Source organism: Salmo salar, chromosome 03 (assembly GCF_965601325.2).
Source record: "Salmo salar chromosome 03, fSalSal1, whole genome shotgun sequence".
Lineage (NCBI taxonomy): Eukaryota > Metazoa > Chordata > Actinopteri > Salmoniformes > Salmonidae > Salmo > Salmo salar.
The window spans coordinates 44,816,988-44,833,725 of NC_138293.1; the positions used below are offsets into that span (position 1 = coordinate 44,816,988).

At 43.2% G+C, this 16,738-nt stretch overlaps 1 protein-coding gene across 4 annotated transcripts; it reads right to left on the reverse strand.

Annotated features, from left to right (window-relative positions):
• Nucleotides 1-96: 96 nt before the first annotated feature.
• LOC106600490 (myelin protein P0) lies at nt 97-12,050 on the reverse strand. Of its 4 annotated transcripts, none has more exons than XM_014191876.3 (6): nt 11,861-12,050; nt 9,911-10,077; nt 8,952-9,165; nt 8,628-8,757; nt 8,005-8,053; nt 97-1,386 (listed from the first exon to the last, which is right to left on the reverse strand). In XM_014191876.3, the coding sequence occupies exons 1-6, from the start codon at nt 11,904-11,906 to the stop codon at nt 1,384-1,386; spliced, it is 609 nt and encodes a 202-aa protein (XP_014047351.2). In that variant the 5' UTR covers nt 11,907-12,050; the 3' UTR covers nt 97-1,383. The 4 variants fall into 4 exon arrangements, with proteins under 4 accessions (XP_014047351.2, XP_014047349.2, XP_014047347.2 ...); XM_014191874.3 differs by having other exon boundaries at nt 97-2,634; XM_014191872.3 differs by having other exon boundaries at nt 97-3,795.
• Between the last annotated feature and the right edge of the window lie 4,688 nt (nt 12,051-16,738).

Genomic DNA, 16,738 nt, shown 5'->3' on the forward strand with positions numbered 1-16,738 from the left:
CTCACATGTACCATTAATGAAGAACCCTATCAGGAAGTTGATAATCCAACGACTTTTCAAAATAAATGTGAATGGAACAGACATGGAGAACACTAGTCATTTTCATTTGGGTTTATTTTATTCTCCTTTTTACAACCGAGATGTGTTTGATGCTTTAATTTTTATTTACCTTCCCTTAACGACACATTTTAAATAACAATCAAATGTATATGATTAGTGCACTTTAATTATAAGCAATAAACGTAAAAATGTAAGAAGCTTGACATTTCTAAGAAAGGAATGTTATCTAACAACCAAAATAATACATACAGTACACAATCCAGACAACAAAACATTGTGAAGACATTTTAAAGCAGTTTGTTTTATGTCAGGAGTCCGTGTGGCTGTACTGAAAAAGAAACGCAATAAACATTCAAACTGATCACATCTGATGATGGATAGTTGGTTAAACAGCGATGGGGTGAACAGAACTATTTTCTATTGGCTTAATGAACCATGGTGTGGTTTCAACACACTCCCTATGACCACAGTTAAAAGAACAAAACACATTCAACACTAAACACTACGCTAACCACCTCGCATAGCCTATCAAGCGTTCAGACCAGAAGCTCAGGGTAAGGACCTTGAAAGAGAGAGCTTTAGGGAGAGATAAACCACATTTTCAGCGATACATATGGACTTTGGCTTGGCTTAACACAAGATAAGTCTCTCTCTCTCTCCAAAGTATCTTCATCCCAGCAACAACCTGCTTTTTTCCCCCAATCACATTACCACCAGCAACATCTGAAGTTAACCTCCCTTATCCTCCTCCTCATCATCTCCCTCACCGTGCGAGTGCCTCCTGTAGCCCCATGCAGCTTGCACCTTAAAATAACAAATATTTATTTTCCGCCCCTGGAAAATATGCACCAAAATAAAAACAGCCACACAGATCCCCCTCCATAAACAAGGGCATCAATGTGATAAAATGTCATAAGAAGATACTATCACATATCTGCCTCCCTCAAACAAAACAAGCATTTTTGTGCACTTGTTCAGTAAAATGTCTCATTATTTGCTTTACTTTAGAATGACATACATGTACAATGTTTTTATCATCTTTTGTTTGACATGACAGTCTGACTAGACACACAGACACACACATAAAACACGCACCTTTGCGACCGGCAGAGAGCTATAGCTAGATTAAAGTCTTCAATGAGAACTAATAACATGGATGATTCTGCCCAGTTTCCATCCCTGGCCAATAGGGGGCAGAAGAGAGCGACGTGGCATTCCAACCAGCAGAAAAGGTGGGTGAACGAACGTGCAGGGGTGTGGTGGCATTGGTGGGTGAGTGAGAGGGACGTTGGTGATCAGGGGGGTGGAGGAGAGAGGTGTCCATCACTGAGTTTGAAAAAGAGGGAGGAGGAGGAGGAGAGGAAAGAAAAGAAAAAAGAATTGCTGAGTTTGTTTGAGATGGGGTCTGGCTTTGTCTGATAAAGCTAGATAGAAGAAGCTTAAGTATAGAGTGGATTGGGTAGTCTATGATGGAACATAGCTTAGCGTTACTAAAGGACACAGAGAGAGAGAGAGAGCATTAGAGAAAGACAGTGTGTGTGTGTGTGTGAGAGAGAGAGAGTGATAGAGAGATCCAGTTACCAGCAAGTGCTAAAATAGGGGGGAGAAATGTGCAGAAGGGATTAACGGGACCAAAATAACACGGAGGAGTAGAAAGGAGGAGTATCCCTTTGTTGTCAGGGCCTGAGAATGTCCACTGGCTGTCAACGTGACGTCATTTCAAGGACTCAGTCACAGAAGTCAAAGCAGTCTGTGTCCAAAATGGCACCCTATACAATATATAGTGCACTATGTTTACCAGAGCCCTATGGGCCCTGGTCAAAAGTAGTGCAATATATAGGAAATAGCTGGCCATTTGGGATGTACTCTCAGACACAAACAAACAGGGCTTTTTTTACTCTGCTTTAAATTGCAGCTGTTACAGTAAGCCTGTATCTACTACACCCTTATAGACAGGAATAGCCTAGCCTCCAGCTTGCAGTGACAGAAAGGCAGCACAGCACTACGGCCTCCATTAGCTCAAATGTGAAGGGAGTGAATCACCCGGCGATATGAACTTCAATTTGAACCCATCTACACAAGGTAAGAGCTAGGAATCATATTTCTCTCCCTCACTCTGACTTGTCCAGCACAGGGTACACTCAAACTCTTCACACCACTCACACCTGATCTGATTGAGCACTGAGCAGCAGGAAGCATTAACAGAAGTTTCAGGAACTATTTGACCTCTCCCTGTAGTTATTTGTATCTCTATTCTCTATACAATAGCCTGGTGGGTCCATTTATTTCACTGCATGTCTTTACTGGGTCTGCTCTGCTTGATGCTAGCTGAATGGGTTATGAGTTGTATGTTCTGCCTCATCATACAAACACTGAACTCGGTATGACTACTCTTGCTTAACTTAGTAGGACTGCTCTTTTATAGGCAGGACTTAATGAGTTAATGAGATAGGAGAAGTGCATCAAAAGGTGGGGCAGGAGGAAAGGGGTGTGGTCTAAAAGGGTGTGGCGTATGGAAGCTGAAGCAGTCAAGTGGGAGGAAGTCGAGTCTTTGAGAAATAAGATTCAGAAAATCTATGAGAAAAAGAGAGATAGAAAAGATAGGATGAGAAAGAGTAAGCATTCAAAGTGTTTTAGAAACTTCTACAGTTTTAATGAAGAGAAGTCAGAATAAAAGTGCTCCCAGTGAAAGACGAGAGGAGAAAGAAGAGAAAACATCAGTCAGTGTGAGGGCAAGTCAAACTTTGACAGATCCTCTCCCCAGGGCCCATAGGGCTCAGGTCAAAGTAGTGCACTGAGTGGAGAATAGGGTGCCATTTGGGACACAGCCAAAAAAGAACAAATTGGGTGGTCCCTGTAGCCAGGACTCTCTGATGTGTGTCGGACAGGCGTAGTAGAGAAATACTGCCTTGCATCACATCTAAGATGTCAGAATGAAAGGCAAACTTGGGAATAGCTTTTAAGATTTTGTCATCAAACCAGCAGTCAGATGCCATATGATTTGGTTCAAATGGCATGTTTCATGACCTGACAGTAGTAGTTGGAGTGTTTCACTTCCATTGATTGAGCTATCATATTTTTTTTATCACTATTGTGTCTATGTTCACCCCAGTGTGGCATTGAGATCATGATGAATATACTTTGAGTTGTAAAGGCTTAGATCTTGTGGGAAAGAATATACTGTTAAAGACAGACCTAGGCTGCCTCCGAAATAGCCCCCTATTCCCTATTTAGTGCACTGCACTACTTTTGACCAGGGCCCATAGGGCTCTGGTCAAAAGTAGTGCACTATGTAGGGAATATGGAGCCATTTGGGACACAGCCTTGCGGTTCTTTAAGACTGCCTCCTTAAGGTCCTCCGCTGCCTCCCTCTCCAGTATGATTCTCATTCACTTATTTCAGGGTCAGTTTTTTGGAGAGCTTGGACAGGGACAGGAAACTGGCTGATTTGGCCGAGGCGGACCCACCCCCCTTCCCCTCCCCCTCTTTTTCCCACTTGGAGAGCTCCAGCTCGATGGTCATCAGCACCCTCCCAGGCCCTGCCCCCTGGGGTGAGTCCCCTCCCCCTGTTCCTGCTCTCTCTGCCTGTCTCAATGCTTTGGGCTGGGCTGTTTGTTTGGGCTCTAGCTCTCTGCTCCCCGTATCCTATTTCTTATCCTTGCGCGACTCCTGCTTCTTCTTTTCTGAGGCGGCGGCCTTCAGCTTGGACGGGTCTCCGATGGAGAGAGTTGGGCCCTGTGGAGAGGAGGAGGGAACAGGGGAGGAGAGGAGTCACTTCAGGAGGAAAGGAGGAGTGTGAGAAAGGAGAGAGGGGGAGAGAAGTAGTGTTAGCACGGGGGAGATGGGTGAGATCGATGGGCATGTTAAAAATGAGGAAACAGATGGATTAGGATTGAAGGAGGGAGGGAGGTATTTACATTAGAGCAGAGAGACAGAGAGAGAGAGAGAGGTACATTTAGGAGAAAAAGAGAAAGAGAGTCATATTTAGGAGGTAAGGGGGAGGCAAGTGACGGGGGGCGGTCTCCAGGGCTGCAAGGGGTGACAAAACAGGCATCAATGAGTTAGGGACAGAGTGACAGGACTGCTACACATCTATTTCCAACATAGCAGGTGTCTTAAAATGCAGCTTTGAGTCAACTTTAACCAATCAACACCCAGACATGCACCAATCACACATGCATTGCCATCAGTTCACTCAAACACATCGATCTACCAAATGGACCATGACAATGACAACAAATAACATATTTCTGCAAACCCTCATCTTACTGGAGCTAAGGACATGGGAGCAAGGGAGTAGACTGGGAAGGTAAGGACTCGGTACAGAGGCCACCTGCAAGAGGAAAGTGGCCTCTGAGTTAGTGAAAAGGAAAGGTCAGAGCAATCTAATGTAATTACTTTACTGAAAAGCAATCGCTAACATAAAGAGACACTGGGCTGCTATGGAAAGGGTAAAAGGTCAAGTGCATGGCTATCGCTACAGTGCCTATAGACAGATACTACGTCCAAAATGGCACCCTATTCCCTATATAGTGCACTACTTAGTCAAAAGTAGTGCACTTCATAGCGAATAAGGTGCCATTTGGGACGAAGGCAGAGAAGGGGGTTAGGAGCTAAGCTAAGTCCCTTACTAAATAGAGATATAGACAGGTAGAGATTGATCAGAAGATGGATCAGTTAAACAGAATACGGATCCAAAAACAAACTGGCTGTTCACCTGTGGAGAGAGAGACAGAACAAGAAAACACAGAAAGAAAGAAAGAAAGAAAGAAAGAAAGAAAGACAGGGGCTTCTCATGGCCATTCGGAGGGAGTAGAGGAAGGATAGACAGACAGGAGGAGGGAGGACAAGATGATGACACTGAAAAGAAAGGAGGAGAGAGGGACTAGATAAAGGGAATGTGAATGAGCTAGTGAGTGAGAGGGAGGAATGGAGAGAATGGGTGGGGACGGTGTGTTTGCGGGATCAATATTGAGTGCAGTGTATTATCATTCCAGTACAGCCTGTTGTATGCTGCTTCAGGCTCCTGGGTAGTCAGCCACTAATACTCTCTCTCCCACTCTGCCTCCCTCCCTTAATGGAGTAATGGTGAACGAAGATGCCACATGATGGTGGTTTCGTTCTAAATGGCACCCTATTCCCTATATAGTTCACTACTTTTGACCAGAGCCTTATGGGGAATAGGGTGCCACTTGGGATGCATCCAATGGGATTCTCGCAGCTTTGTTGTGCAAGCCCAGCACATAGAAATAACCCAGATACAGTGGCTGATACAGATTGTGTGGAGTCAGCGTAGCGCTAAATAAGGCCTGTTCGATCAAACGGCATGTTTTACATGTGCAAGTAAACCCTATAGATGAACACCCTGTTTATTTCCCAAATGGCACCCTATTCCCTATATAGTGCACTACTTTTGACCATGACCCATAAGGCTCTGGTCATAAGTAGTGCACTATGTAGGGAATAGGGTGCAATTTGGGAAGTAGATAAGGCCTGTGATTAAACAGCACATTTGACAAATATATGAAAACCCTGTAAACGTGTTTACATACATAGTTTAAAAGAGAGGAGCCATAGTGAGGAGAAGACTGTTTTGCACAATTGCTCATGGTTAAACTGTGTATATAACATTACTGCCAGAATTTCAGCGAGTGTCCTTTTGACTGTGAGATATATTATTAATTTATGCGCCCAACCTCCAGGCATTTTGTGCAACTTACTGCAACTCAAGTGCAACCTGACAATCCGTCATGTGACAATGCCTGCATTCCAAATAGCACCCTATATAGTGCACCTCTTTTGACCAGGACCCTTGCCATTTGGGACGCAGACATTGCACTTCTTTTGACCAGGACCCATAGGGCTCTGGTAAAAAAGTAGTAGTGCACTGTATAGGGAATAGGATTCCATTTTTGACGAGTGCTGTGGGGAGATGAGAATGACAGTGCACTCTAATGCTGAGGTAGACAGAAGTAAACCCTGAATCTAACCCCTGACCTCTGATGCTGTACAGACCCCAGCCACAAGCCCCTGGCCCAGTGATACAGTAGCTGCATACCTGATTGATTCCTGAACAACACTGTGAGGAAGCTAACTACACGCCAATCTGTCCCTTGTAGTGTTGAAAAATTGCCTAAACTTTCCCAAAATGTTCAGGTTTTCCAGAAATCCTGGTTCTGGAAAACCTGGGAAAGTTACCAGGATTTAGCAACCCTAGACCCTTGACTACTTCCATTAAGACATCTTAGTGAATTGATCAATACCCTAGGATGTCATTTACCAGCATACATCATCATTCTATTTGATATGGAATATCTCTCTCACAATATAGAAAATAATTTGACTTAATTCGACCTGGGAGGAACCAGCGATAATACCAAAAGCATACAAGAAAGAAAGAGTGTTATATTAATCAAATACTAAGGCCGCATTCCAAATGCCACCCTATTCCATATAGTGCACTACTCTGGGCAAAAGTAATGCACTATATGCACTGCTACCTGGGGCGGCAGGTAGCGTAGTGGTTAGAGTGTTGGACTAGTAACCGAAAGGTTGCAAAATCAAATCCCCGAGCTGATAATGAAAAAATCTGTCGTTCTGCCCCTGAACAAGGCAGTTAACCATCATTGAAAATAAGAATTTGTTCTTAACTGACTTGCCTAGATAATAAAGGTATAAATATATATATATATATATATATATATGGGGAATAGGGTGCCATTTGGGAGGCACATTAGAGCTATCCACCCCCTACCCTTGCACTTGTGACTGTGTGACTCAGTGTAATTTGGGATAACTGTGAGCTGATAATAGGGCCAGTGATTTTCATTTGACTCAGAATCAGTAGGTCTCCCTCTTTCTCTACTTTCTCTCCCACTGAGAGCAACTCAGTTCCATTCACAGGGAATTGAATTACTGTACTACACGAACTTGCTGCAGCCATTTCACAATGGTGGCTGGTGTTATGGAAAGTTCACACATTTTTACATGTGGCCTTTTCACTGTCTTGTAGTTGATTACCTAAACGGTTTAATATTTTGTTTTGTTACAGAGAAAATTAGTAGACACATTTTGCTGAGATCACTTGTTATTGACCACAATGCATTGTGAAAATGTGTCCAAAGCATGTTGCATCAGAATCCCGTTCTGAATGATGTCTCTGCACAAAATTTCCCCCCCCAAAAATCATTGTCCCATAAATCCATATTTGCATATTTTCGTTGTTGTAAACAGCCTAATTAAAACATGGATTTATGGCAAATAGATTTTTTTTTCTCAAAATATTGTGCAGAGACATTCAGAATGGGATTCTGATGTAATATGAGTTGGTGTGGAGTGTTTTAGAATGTTTTATAATATGCTTTAGACATATTAGCATATTGCATTATAAGTCAATATAGCAAGTGGTGACAGCTACATTTTACAACCAATTTTCTCTGTAATTAAACAAAATATAAAAAAGATGATATGTTGGGGGATCAACTACAACCACAGAAAGAGTGAAAAGAAGGCCACGTAAAAATGGGTGAACTTCCCCCGCCTATTTACCCATCGTATTGTGTTTGTTTTGAGGTGGTAAAATGAACGGAGGAAGGATATAAGAGTGGGGGAGGGGCGGTCATTTAGCTCTTAAGCTTTTGGGCGGCTGACTGGATTTAAAGCGTTCCAACACTCGATGACTGTTTCATTTAATAGCAGGAGAGAACTATTACATGTGTTTGCTTTGGTGGTGCAATAATGCCTGCTCTGTGGCGGTCTTACTAACAATACCGTGCTGAAGTGTGGTTCTGTGGCTGTGTATAACCAAGTTGTTATGCTATGAGCTGTCATATAGGTGTTGTACTCTTACATGACTTGTGTTGTACGGTACTTGTGTGCTGTAGTTGTGAGCTGCTGTTGTTGTCGTTGTGTAGTTGTGAGTGAGCCGACGACGAGAGGACTTGCCTGTCTCTGCTGTGATCCCTCTTTACCCTTCCCTTTCTTTCCATGTTTGCTGGAGGAAACAAAAGAGAACAATGTCAGGTGGATGTCACACCTCTCCCTCCAGTGGTCAAAGCAATATACTGTTGCTGTTACAGTATAGTCCTGCTTTTTAGCTATCACAAAGAACAGAACAGCACTGACTCTCCAGGTAGGTTAGGAGACAAGATAATAGATACAGAACTAGAATGGAACTAATTTACCATGGAAATGATGCATTGCAGTACCAGGTTAGCCATAGTGAGTGTACGCATGAGTACCAGTTAAATTGCCATGGTCAGAGGTTCCAAGTCTGTTCAATTCGTCATATTTATATGATCATAGACTGACTGTAGAACTTGATTAGCGGTCAACTTAGTGCCACCTGTGGTCTGTGTGGTGAAGCGGTATTGCCACAGCCTCCGCAACATTTTAGACACAACTTTTCCCCACTGTCATCCTCTCTCTCTATCTGTTCAATAAAATCTGAAAAGTACCTTTCCAAACAAAAGAAGTGAGTGCCACCTAGTGCCAGCTAAACCATACAGGTGTCCAGGCCGGGGATGGGCTCTGGCTTTGGCCCTAGACCGAGGCACAGGGGCACTGACCTGACACTGAGGTTGAAGACTCTGCGGGCCACCAGGAACCTCATGAGATAGTAGATGACAACGATCAGCAACAATAGACCCAGCACTGCACCGATGATGGACCCCGTGATCACTCCGGCCTGGATAGGAACTGAGAGAGAAAAGAGAAGGCAAGACAAGGACTGTCTACTTGCCATTCTAGGGATTCTATATGTAATTATATAGCCTGGTCCCAGATCAGTTTGTGCATTCATGCCACTCCTTGTCATGGCAAACATGCAAGGAGTGCAGGCATGACAACGAGTGGCAAGATCGATACCCAGGCTAGTAATTATATGCTCTCACCCTTCTCAAAGACCAGCAGTCTGACACTGGAGGCGCGTCCCACTATGTCAGGTGGGTTCTTGGCATCGCAGGTGAAGGTGCCGTTGTCTCCGTAGTCTAGGTTTTTGAGCAGGATGGATCCGTCCCGGCGACCAGGGTTCCCCACAAACTCCAGCCTGTCTCTGAAGGGTCCCTTGTTGTCTACGTAGGGAGCGCCACCGGTGTAGTGGAAGATCTGCAGTCCGGAAGACCGTAAAAGGGATTCAGTTTCTTGTCTGCTTTTACATCTAGGCTAGCCTGGATGCCAGTCTGTTTCTGCTCTCGTACCAACTCTTTATGGAACTGTCATGGCAACATTTTTGTTGGCAAGAGAGCAGAAACGGATCTAGGCTAAAGATGACATGAATTGTTAGATACGGTACAGATGAAATGTACTAAAAGAAGAAGCTTGTAAGTTAAGTCCATTATTTAGATCTAAACAACTGTGCTAAGGGAAGGAAGGAGGGAAGGAGGGAGTAGGAAGGGGGTGATATCGTTTCAAAGGGAGAGAGGCAAGAGGTGGGTGAAGGCAGAGGAGAGAAGGAGAGTGAGATAATGAAAGTAGGAGAGGGGGACAAGGGGGATATGGGGGGGGGGGGGTGAGATTGGGGGCCAAGGAGGGCAAGGCACAGCGAGAAGAGAGAGCTAATAAGATGGAGATAAGGTGCGAGGGACTGAAATTAAAGAGCTGGCACCAGGTGAGATGAGGGGAATGAGAAGGAGATGGGAAAGAAGTGATAGGTTACTGTCCCAAATGCCACCCTATTCCCTATGTAGTGCACTACTTTTGACCAGGACCCAACGGGTGCATTATATTTAAGGAATCGGCTCAAAGGGCTCTGGTTAAAATCAATGCACTATCTAAGGAATAGGGTGCCATTTGGGACGCATCCATAGAGGAGGCTAGAGGAGGATAATGATAGAGGAGAGTATATATGTACAGAGATGGCATCCCTGGCACCGTCGGGCCGGTAGCTCCAGGAGAAGGTGACGTCATCAGAGGTCCAGCGCCAGGAGAAGAAGGAGCAGGAAAGACGGATGTCTGACCCCACCAGGGCATGACGCTCCCAGCCCGTATAGATGACGATGGCCTCAGACTGCTGGGGCACTATAGGGGTTAAGACACAGGGTTAAATAGGAAAGATCAGCACCCATGTGGTTCATAATTACCTTTTTCACACTTCCTGGTTTGAACCATTACCATTTGTTACCTCCAAGATACCATTGTACCATTGCCTATATGTAAGTTTCTACCATTGTAAATGTTTATGGTGGTTTCAATAAAAATATATAAACGCGAAAGATCCTCACTGCATGCTTCAAAACTATTCTGGGGATATAAAGGACATACATACTATGAAAACAGACAATAGGATAGAGTGGACTGGGGCAGACATGGTTAAATAAGAAAAATATGCATTACACACTTACACACTTGTGCCCCTGAGATGTACGGAAGAGAAAAGGGTTATTACTTTTAGTATTCATAGCATTAAACAAACACAACCTTTAAAACTATTCTTCTGTCGATGTACCATTTAATATTCTATGAAAAGACAGTCACGAGGATAACAAGTTCAAGATAATTTCAATGTCTTTCAGTTGCAAAGCCTTTTTAAGTCTTTCATTCAATCCATTTTACATACACACACACACAACCACTATTTATGCAAGGTTCAATGAGGTATGAACATGTGCAATGATAGCATGCAGCAAGGATTGGCGTTGATATGAACTAAAAAGTACAACATAACTACCCACAGAATATAAATAGCTTATTTATCTATGTTGTGTCCATGAAAAATGAATGTAAATTCTATATTTGCCATAAAATCAATATATCACTTCCATTGTGAATGCAATTAGTACCGCAGTACAAAAACCACCACCAATTATGTAATGGCATCTGCGAACATTGCTATCATCAATTATTATGACTGGTATTTTGGGGTATTTGGTATTCCGTTTGATTCAAGATTTTGACCCAAGATACTGACTCCCACACAAATCCCATTCAGAAATCTAAAGATGCACATTTCATATTTTCACATGCAGCTCGGAACTCCAGCGTCCTTCAATAAATGATGTCAGCCAGCACACAAGTTGACAATCGAGTAAGACTTGGCGTTTTTAATTACATTTTGACAAAGCTGGGAAGAAGATCTCTACTCAAGTGTAGAAATGCTGTCAATACACAGTCTCAGAGTGAGTCCCAAAATGGATGCCCTCATCTTAACTTTGTGAGCCTTACGGAATTAACTCTGTATAAGAGAAACACGGATGAAGAACAAAATGTTGCTGTAGTTATAACAATAATAGTCACAACAATATAACATCCGTATAACAAGGTATTACAAGACTAATCATCTGTGCAGGTTTTCCTTTACTTCTGTTCCCTTTAATTCATTAATTAAGAAATGCACCAATAACGCAGAACCCAGAGTCAACCAGATTCAGTGACCCACGGGATTAGTTTAATGTACAGCTGAGAATGAAATACCAAGCATGTATAAAAGGCTTTTTATAATAATATAAAAAGAAAGCATACGAGATCATTCATCATAAATGTTATTAATTAAAATTGTGTCACCGATACTATGTGAACTTTAACCTTCAACTCAAGAGGATGATAAAAATAAGACAACACTTTTCACGTGCAACTTTAAAGCAGATCAGAAGGATTAAACATAGAATTAACATATTAGAAGTATATCTTTTTTTAACCATAAATCCCCCCAAAATATTTGCGATAACAAGTTACATTACAGTGGACTTATTACTGTGTAGTTTTTTCTATAGTTACAGTGTAGTAAGTATTGTAATTAAGCATTGTACTTAGGGTTAAGACTAAGGTTAGGGATATATTAGGGAAAATCAAATATACTTTTTACCTATTCCCAGGAGTATGACCGACGCTAGCGCCAAAATGGTCAGCATGGTTCCTGACTCTTTGGGTTCTTCAAGTGATGTTGCAGACCTCACTGGATGCTGCAAAAGAGTCCCACTATGAAGTGATGGAGAGATAGGACAGAGGGGTGCAGGGTTCCACGACAGAGGGCTTCACAACAGGACAACAGTGTCCCAGGTTTTATAACCAACCACACCCCTCGCTCTCCACTGCTCGGCCCCATTCCTCCCTCTCTCCACCTCTTTCTTTCTCTCCAATCTCATTGAAACAAATCAAACAATCAACCCCATTGAAGACCAAAATAAAACACTTTTTACATTCAAGAGTGAAATTAAGATGCAGTGAAAAGCAACGTACTGTAGAAAGATACTGATCAAATTCACTGAAGTAGCAGTCAAAGCTTGAGTCAAATGTGCACAAATCTGCACTACTATATGACACCATCATGTACATTCCTGAATATCATTACTTTACTGTCTTACTAGCACTGCTTTTGCTGATAGCTGCATAATTGTGGAACGTTTTTTACTTGCAATGACTGATATGTGGTTGTCTTACCTACCTTAGTTGAATGCATGGACTGTAAGTCGCTCTGGATAACAGCGTTTGCTGAATGACAAAAATGTAAATTACTTGTGTGATAGCATAGGATGTATGCACATTATACAGACTGTATTTCTAAGGGCTGATGGTGATGTGTAAGATGTGATGTGTGAATACATACAGTGTGTGTAAATATGACATGGATGGAAAAATGTGTGTGTGTGGGGTCCTGTCTTGTCCTCTCCTCCCGCCATCCCTATTTTTCCTTTCCCTGCACTTTCACCGGGATGGAGAGAGGGATGGAAAACAAAGCCCCAAGTCTTCCCTCTCTCCCTTTCTCTTTCCTCCCTCTCTACGGATTCCTGCCTGTTTGCTGACGTCTAGCAGTCAAACAATGGAGGGCGAGAGGGAGAGGGGCACAGGGGGTGACTGGCGTGTCTCTGTCTGTCAATGGCGCTTTCTTCCTCTTCAACCTCCTCCCTCTCTCTCTCTCTCCATCCAGACAAAGCTCTGTATTCTCCTCCCGCCTCCCTCTGCCAAGCGCCTACTCCACTTAATCCTGTAAAACCGACAGAGAGAGAGAGAGAGAGAGAGAGAGAGAGAGAGAGAGAGTAGGGAGAGACCAGCTATATATATATACACCACCGTTCAAAAGTTTGCGGTCACTTAGAAATGTCCTCGTTGTAGAAAGAAAAGCACATTTTTTGTCCATTAAAATAACATAAAATTGATCAGAAATACAGTGTAGACATTGTTAATGGTTTAAATGACTATTGTAGCCGGAAACGGCTGATTTTTTTATGGAATATCTACGTAGACGTACAGAGGCCCATTATCAGCAACCATCACTCCTGTGTTCCAATGGCACGTTGTGTTAGCTAATCCAAGTTTAACCCTTTTGCAATTATGTTAGCACAGCTGAAAACTGTTGTACTGATTAAAGAAGCAATAAAACAGCATTTGTGGGTTCGATTTACAGGCTCAAAATGGCCAGAAACCAAGAACTTTCTTCTGAAACTCGTCAGTCTATTCTTGTTCTGAGAAATGAAGGCTATTCCATGCGAGAAATTGCCAAGAAACTGAAGATCTCGTACAACGCTGTGTACTACTCACTTCACAGAACAGTGCAAACTGGCTCTAACCAGAATAGAAAGAGGAGTGGGAGGCCCCGGTGCACAACTGAGCAAGAGGACAAGTATATTAGTGTCTAGTTTGAGAAACAACCTTTTAAAATGATCAACTTGGATTAGCTAATACAACGTGCCATTGGAACACAGGAGTGATGGTTGCTGATAATGGGCCTCTGTACGCCTATGTAGATATTCCATAACAAATCAGCCGTTTCCAGCTACAGTAGTCATTTACAACATTAACAATGTCTACATTGTATTTCTGATCAATTTGATGTTATTTTAATGGACAAAAAATGTAGCTTTTCTTTCAAAAACAAGGACATTTCTAAGTGACCCCAAACTTTTGAACGGTAGTGTATACATATATATATATATATATATATATATATATATATATATATATATATATATATATATATATATATATATATATATACACATACAGATAGATTGATATGAGGACACTAAGATACAGACATGAGCGCTAATGGCAATACAGGGAGCGGGAGAGACAGAGAAAGAGAGAGGGCAAGACAGAACACCAGAGAAGGGGTTTCTACGTACGAGACCAAGCCTTCCACTCCAGGAGGACCCACAATCCATCAACCTGTCATATGACATAAATATGCATTTGTTTATCTATGGTGGGTCGATTGAATCTACGCTGAGATTATGGCTTAATGTTACATTCCTTTTATCCCCTGGGCCTCTAGCTCTCCTCTCCATATCAGAATATTTGGTCTTTCCATCAGACCAGGGTTGCGTCTCAAATGGAACACTATTGCCTATAGAGTGCTCAACTTTTGACCAGGGCCCATAGGGAGAGGAGCGCGACCTTGTGGACCAGCAGTTAGAGGGCTCTGGTCAAAAGCAATGCCCTATATATGGAATAGGGTTCAATTTGGGACGTAGATTCTGTACAAGATTGGCAGCATGCAGTCTAAACTCAGTTACATATTACAAGGCTACTCATTGTAGGCTAAGCTTAAAAACCCGAACACCATACTGACGGATCAATTAACTACAACAGACCATCTGCCAACCTGTAGTGGCAGACACTATCTCTGTGTATCTCCTAAATGATTAAGGCTTGCCATAAGGCAAAGGAAACAGGATATATTTTATAAACCTGGCAGGCAGGTGGAGGGAGCGCATGGCAAACTTCCAAAGTCTTCAGCAGTGGCAGGACGGAGATTGCCTTGGCACACAACTGCAGTATTAAGAGAGAAAGAGAGAGAGAAGAAAGAGAAAGAAAGACCCCTCTGCTGGCAGTTATAAAACCACCTGCAGTAAAGAGAGAGAGACCATCAACTGCTAAATAACACAAGAGAGAGAAGAGGTAGGGCTAACTCTTAGCCTGCATCCCAAATGGCACTCTATTGTTTATTTGACCAGGGCCCTAGGGTGCCATTTGGGATCCATATTTAGGCCTTAGCCCAGATGGAAGAGAAGAGTGGATTACAGGAGCAGCACCCTCCTGGGTTCTACTGCTGTGTGAATAAAATCACCTCAGTAGGCTCGCCATCTACAGTGTCTGTGTGTAGCAGAAGGTTAATAACCAGGCATGTTGGCAGATGAGCACCAGTGGAATGTCTTGGACTGGCCGGGTTGGAGGGATCTGGAGAGCTTCTTGAGGGGGCTGGTGGGTGGCGGCGGGCGGGCGGGAGGCCGAGGATGAGTCCCAAATGGCATCCTATTACCAATACAGCGTACTACTTTTGACCAGGGCCCTGGTCAAAAGTAGTGCACTGGATAGGGAATAGGGTTCCACTTGGTATGCAGACAACATTCTCTGGCCATGAGGACAGAGGGGGAGACAGAGGCCAGAGAGACACAGTACTCATCAGGTCATGAAGCTAATGGCCAGGGAAGTGATCCAATGGAGCACAGCAGAGCAGACAATCCCTTAGGGAGAAGAGAGGAGCAGCAGTGTTGGCCTAAGCCAACCAGCATTTGGGAAAACGACCACCGATGTGGACCAATCACAACACAAGAGCCATAAACACCCTGGGCCCATATTAACAAAACTTCTCAGAGTAGGAGTGCTGATCTAGGATCAGTTTAGCCATTTAGATCATAATGACTAAGATTAAATGGACAGGGGGGACCTGCTAGTAGATCCTTTCTCCTACTCTGATACGCTTTATGAAGAGGCCCAGATTCTGCTCCCAAACTGCAGCTAAAGGGTGAGGGTAACCAGCCAACCTGCCATGACGAACAAACAGTAGGCAATTCTAAAATGTTCTCCAGACAAGAGACTGCAAGTCTCCCAGTTATTTGAATAGGTGTAGAATAAGAATAGAAATAGGATGTGGCTTAATAGGGTCTTGGTATAATTACAGAAAAAGTGCCAGTGAAGACTGTGGAAAAAACATGTCAGGTGCTGTGTGCATCCCAAATGGCACTCTATTTGCTATATAGTGCACTTGCCGGGTTGGAGGGATCTGGTGAGAGTTTTGAGAGCCATAGGGCTCTGGTCAAAAGTAGTGAACTATGTAGGGAATAGGGTGTCATTTGTTACTCAACCAGGGTGATAAAGCTGGCATGACATCATCAAAACCATTATCCAAAGGTTACTGGCCAACGCTCGGTGGTCCTGTGGCTCAAGAAAAACACAATTGATATTCCGTGGGTTCAGTTGAAGACAATGGACGGTCCTGTCCCTCCCTCTCTCCCTCGTGTCCTTGCATGGCCGAGATGTCACAGAGAGCACCAAACAAGGGATGGAGGGGTAGACAGGGATGAAAAGAGAAGGCGCGATGGAGGAGAACAAACACATTATTCACAGTTGAGAAAGGGGGTATTGTGTGCAAGACAGATAGCTGGGTGGGAGAAAGGGGAGAGGAGACAAAAGGACAGAGAGAGGTGAAGACAGTTATTTGTCAAGCACCAAACAAAATCTAAATAGTTTGGGGCAATCCATAACAGTGTTCAGGAGGTTCTGCATTTCAGCCAATATCTCAGCATTGCTACCCGGCCTTTCCGCTATTTCTTTCTCTGAACCACGGGGAATACAAGCTACGGAAACAACATTTCCATTTAATTTGATGCCTGTGAGCAGAACTGAGCAGTGATGCGATTTGATGTGTCGGTTGCTTTTCCTTTACGTCAGGGACGTAGGCATGTAGCTACTCCATCATGTGTATCAACAGACCATAATAAACAGCGGTGAGAAGCAGGATGAT

What these genes read in the sequence shown, in the direction of transcription:
- LOC106600490 (XM_014191872.3), bottom strand. Translation starts at nt 11,906, where the DNA reads ATGCTGACCATTTTGGCGCTAGCGTCGGTCATACTCCTGGGAATAG. An exon ending in GTCTTCAACCTCAGTGTCAG is followed by an intron (nt 8,054 to 8,627) that starts GTCAGTGCCCCT and finishes TGTTTCCTCCAG; the next exon opens with CAAACATGGAAAGAAAGGGA. An exon ending in AGGGATCACAGCAGAGACAG is followed by an intron (nt 3,796 to 8,004) that starts GCAAGTCCTCTC and finishes TCCTCTCCACAG; the next exon opens with GGCCCAACTCTCTCCATCGG.